General features: G+C 43.6%; 1 protein-coding gene across 1 annotated transcript in view; it reads left to right on the forward strand.

Moving 5' to 3' along the window:
• arfgef3 (ARFGEF family member 3) overlaps positions 1-5,000 on the forward strand; it is a 56,196-nt gene that overhangs the window by 8,322 nt on the left and 42,874 nt on the right. Inside the window, exon 5 of the mRNA XM_080849493.1 lies at positions 1,623-1,691. Coding sequence (XP_080705619.1) covers positions 1,623-1,691 — 69 coding nt within the window. The remainder of the gene's footprint in view (positions 1-1,622; positions 1,692-5,000) is intronic.

Raw genomic sequence — 5,000 nt, forward strand, 5'->3', positions numbered from 1 at the left:
CGAACAGTGGCAGTCACACCAGTGGCAGATCAAGGCCCGAGCTGGTTGCCATCATTGTTCTCAGGTTCCACCAATGGGATGGCCTGAGGTTTGTCAGTGTTTTGTCGGAGCGTCTGCCATCTGGGTCCTCCAGTGGGTTCCATGTTCTGGTTGTGTGAGGAACAGGAAAAGAACGATGTTGAACACAGAACCGATACTGGGCTGGTTGCCGGGCTGGTTGCCAGGTAGTGTTACTCACAGATGCCTGTAGCTGTTAAAGCTCAGTGTGACGCATCACGCAGGCAAAGGTGTGTGTGCGAACACACACACATACACACAAACTGGGTTAATTCCACCTGCCAACTTTCAGTTTCCCGCATCACTCAGCAAGGCACCCATCCCAACCCAACCCATGTTTTCTGTTTCTATTCTGTTTTTATGTTCTCTGTCTCTCATTTTTGACTTGAATTTAAACCAAGTACTTCACATAACAAAAAGTGGTGCAATGAGTGAGAAAATATTGGAACTGAAGGGTTTGGCTTTGTGCATACTGAACCATTGTCATTGACTTTGTTTTGTTTATTGATTTAATCTTTTACAGGATGTTTGTTTAGTTCGGCTGGCTTTTGTTTGTTTTTACAATGAATATGTCCTAGATGCAGATGGATCGCTGCGTCTGGTTATTTTTCTTGTGCTTTTCAGGCGAGATTGCCATTGTCCTTCTGGCGTAGGAGAAGCCTTGTGTCAGGACTCAGATTTATCCCCTCCAGCTCAAACACACTCTTCTAGGTGTGCCAGTGTGGCAGACCCTCTAAGGAGCTGAAATGTCTTTTCTTTTGTGTTCCTCCTGTGAAGTCGGAAGACATTCATTAGCGCTTTCTGGCAAAGGACAAGTGGAGGGGAGAGAGAGAGGAAGAGAAAGAGAGAGAGAGGAAATCCCAAAAGAGCTTTGAATGTGAAGTCGGACCCTGAAAGTAGCACAGTCATTTTATTAAGGCAGTTCACATGCTAACAGCCATTTTGTTGCGTTTAGCCTCGGAAGAGAATGAGACATTTGGAGCACTTTGTGAGATTCCCATGAGACTATATGGAGAGGAAAAACTCTAGTTCAATTGAAAGAGTGGCTTCTGCAAGTCACTTTCATTTAAAATAAAATGATCTTTTATTTATCATATAGTGAGCATTATTGTCCCAGTAGACTTAGCAGTAAGCTTGGTCATAAAACAATGTATTGAGGAAGGGCACGATGAGCTGCCCAGTCTTAGCTGGGTAGGTTGTTTAGCCGGTTCTGTTGTACAGTGCCTTGCGTCTGTCACTTTAAAGGGGGTGGATACTTATGCTTTCACTTATTTTACATTACATATTTTTATTTAATTGACATTACTGTGTATAAATCTGTTTTCACTTTGACATTGAAGAGGGCTTTTTTGTGATTTTGTTTTGTCAATAAAGCCAACTTATATTGACCATGATTGATTTATAAAAGCAATAAAAGGGAAAAACATCGGAGGGGGTGAATCCTTATGCAAGGCACTGTAGCTGCCTGTGTTGAAGGGACATCATGTTTTTCCTCTCATCTTAAGGTCAGTGTTCCCCCTCTCCCTCTCCCTCTCCTTCTCCCTCCCCCTCTCCCTCTCCCACAGGTCCTGCTCTGCATCACATACTCGTCCACCTTTGAGATCACAGGGAACTCGATCCTGAAGATCGCTGAGGTAAGGACAGGCTCTCATGGCTGACTCATCACCCTCTCTTTTTCTCTCTCCCTCGCTCTCTCTCACTTTCTCTCTCTCTCACGCTCACTCTCTCTCTCTCTCTCTCTCTCTCTCTCACTGTCTCTCACTCTCTCTCTCTCTCTCCCTCTCTCTCTCTCTCTCTCTCTCTCTCTCTCTCTCACTGTCTCTCACTCTCTCTCTCTCTCTCCCTCTCTCTCTCTCACTCTCACTCTCTCTCTCTCTCACCCTCTCTTTTTCTCTCTCTCTCTCTCTCTCTCTCTCTCTCTGTCTCACTCTCACTCTCTCACTCTACATGGTAACTGTGGGACTACTTTTCTGGCACTATCCCCTGACATGATCTCCTTCTCAGACTAGGGTGATGAAACCTTTCTGGGTAAGACCATGAGCCGGGGAGGTGTGCCCAATCAGATCAGTCCACACAGCCACAGTGAGCACCTCTCATGTCTGACTCATCACCCCTCAGACAGGGGCAGGGACGCTTCATTGGCTCCAGGCTGTTCTCCCTGATGAGAGACGTTCATGTCATGGCCATACATACACACACACCTCATCAGCCCAACACACACACACACACACACACCACACCAGCCCAACGCACACACACACACACACACACACCTCACCAGCCCAACGCACACACACACACACACACACACACCAAACCAGCCCAACGCTCCAGGCTGATTCTCTCTGATGAGAGACATTCATGTAATCATGGCCATACATACACACACACACCACACCAGCCCAACGCACACACACACACACACACACACACCAAACCAGCCAAACGCTCCAGGCTGATTCATGATTCATGTAATCATGGCCATACCCAGATTCTTGTTAATACAGACTCACTTAAGCAGGAAGGTGTGTCTATGAGGTGTGTGTGAGAGTGAGAGTGAGTCTTTGTATGTCTGTCCGCATGTGTCTGTCTGTCTGTCTATCCGTCTGTGTGTGTGTGTGTGTGTGTGTGTGTGTGTGTGTGTGTGTGTGTGTGTGTGTGTGTGTGTGTGTGTGTCTGATGAGAGACATTAATGTCATGGCCATACATACACACACACCTCACCAGCCCAACACACACACACACACACACACCTCACCAGCCCAACACACACACACACACACCACACCAGCCCAACACACACACACACACCAAACCAGCCCAACGCTCCAGGCTGATTCTCTGTGATGAGAGACATTCATGTAATCATGGCAATACCCAGATTCTTGCTAAAAACAGACTCACCTTAGCAGGAAGGTGTGTTTATGAGGTGTGTGTGAGAGTGAAGGCCGAATTATGCTCTGTTTTAGACGTAACGCCTAAGCACGTAATTTACACAAGGAACTTGTTTTAGACAAGTTTTGATTTAAGGTTCGTTTTAGACGCAGAGCGTGTTGCAAGGCTTGTGTTGCGTGTTGCAAAGCAAATTGACGCCAGAACTGTAGATTTATTTTGAGTTAAGTAAGCCTATTTATTGCAGCAGGACAAAGGAAAAAAACTTACCGGAGCATGAAAGTGTAGTGGGCGAAAGGCTTGATGTTATGAATACATGTGTTACACAAAATACAAATGTTGGCAATTCAGTACCAGTGGCGAAAAAGACATGACGCAAAAGTTCGTTTATTGACATCTTTTAATGACTGCGACAGGCTTTAAAACGATGTGTTTATGAGTTACATTATTTAAGATGAGGTGGTAAACGGTGAGAGAATCTCATCATGTTGTCAATGCTTGTAACTACAATGGTGCTGGCCATCAGTTAAGCCCACGTTAATGTTAACTTTTGTATATGAGCAGACCGGGCTCATTCTATCAAAATCGCGGGTGCAATTGATTGATTCACGTCAATATGACCTCAATGAATGATACCACCATGACTCACAAGTGGTGGAAAATGAATATGAAAGTATTTGTTCGTGAATTAGCACATTTTCTCCTAACAATCGCGGGTGAGAATGGGATATTCTCTAAGGCAGGGGTCGGCAATTACGTTTGGACACGGGCCAATTTTTTTTCAGACAATGGCATCGCGGGCCATAGCTTTTTTTTGGGGGGGGGAGGGGGGTCTACTATTTAAATTATTATTTATTTTATTATATTAAAATAAAATAAACATCATCTAACTTTTAAAACGCATTTAATTTAATTCCAATAAAACGTTTATTTGCTTATGCTCGCTGTTTTTATGCCGCCTGCTGCATCTCGTGTCTTCTCTCATGAAACAGGCGCTTGCCTAGCAACCTGCCGTATACAAATATTCTTTTAGATGACGTGTAAAAATGATTAGCTGAACATTGCTATGCTAGTTATCGATGCAAAATGTCGTTGTCGAAAGCCTTGAAAAGAAAAATTGATTCAGAATGCAGGACCTACAAAGAACCCTTTGAAGCTGGTTTATCTGTCGCCAACAAGTTGCGCAGCAAATTGTACGTTTTTGCACCCATGACACTCAACAGCACGGCTACTTTTCTGTCGTTCTCTATTTTGTTTGCAACACAATACTGCTCAAGTCGTTCAATGTATGAAGCCCAGTCTTCCACAGTACTATCAAAACTGTCCATTTGCCCTACACATCCAGCCATCTTGTTACTTTTTTTTTTTCTTTCAACTTACAGTAGCCAATGTCCAAGTTTTCTTCTTTTAGTAGTTTACTTTGTCACTCACTGTTTCGTTCATTCCATGCGTCCTGTTTCCCTCCTCCGGTCGTGGTTGACGATAGCTTCGCTGGTCCATTGATTCAGCTTAGCATCCACAGGGTAGGCAAAAACAGACGGTAAAAATGTCGACAATTTCTTTCTTCGTGATACTTTCACTGCACATATGGATTCAGTCCAGTCTCGTCGCCAATTGTTATGTTTCTACACTTATAACAAGATGAATAACCACGCAGGTGAATATAGATTTACTGATAGTTTTAGTTATACACAGGATCACTGTAAACGGTATTTTACGCAGTGCATTACTACACATACAATAGGTCCTGTAACAAGTAGTTCCATGAACATAACAGAGACAGGACACTTTTGGGTTTTTTCTTTTTGCACAAGATTACGCGCACTCGCGTGCCAATACCGTTCCGTCCGGTGCGTCATGGATAACTGCACAGATGTTCCACCTGTTGTTTTGTCACTTTAGGACTATCATCTATACCTCAATAAATGTTTCGAAATTGATGGGATTGCTGTATGCCTTTTTTTTTTCTTTTAAAAAATATGGGGTTGAAAAAAAAATGAATATATATATTTTTTTTTACATCAAATTAACGTCATCTCGCGGGCCAGACA

Source organism: Sprattus sprattus (genome assembly GCF_963457725.1).
Source record: "Sprattus sprattus genome assembly, chromosome: 12".
In the NCBI taxonomy this organism is placed as follows: Eukaryota; Metazoa; Chordata; class Actinopteri; order Clupeiformes; family Clupeidae; genus Sprattus; species Sprattus sprattus.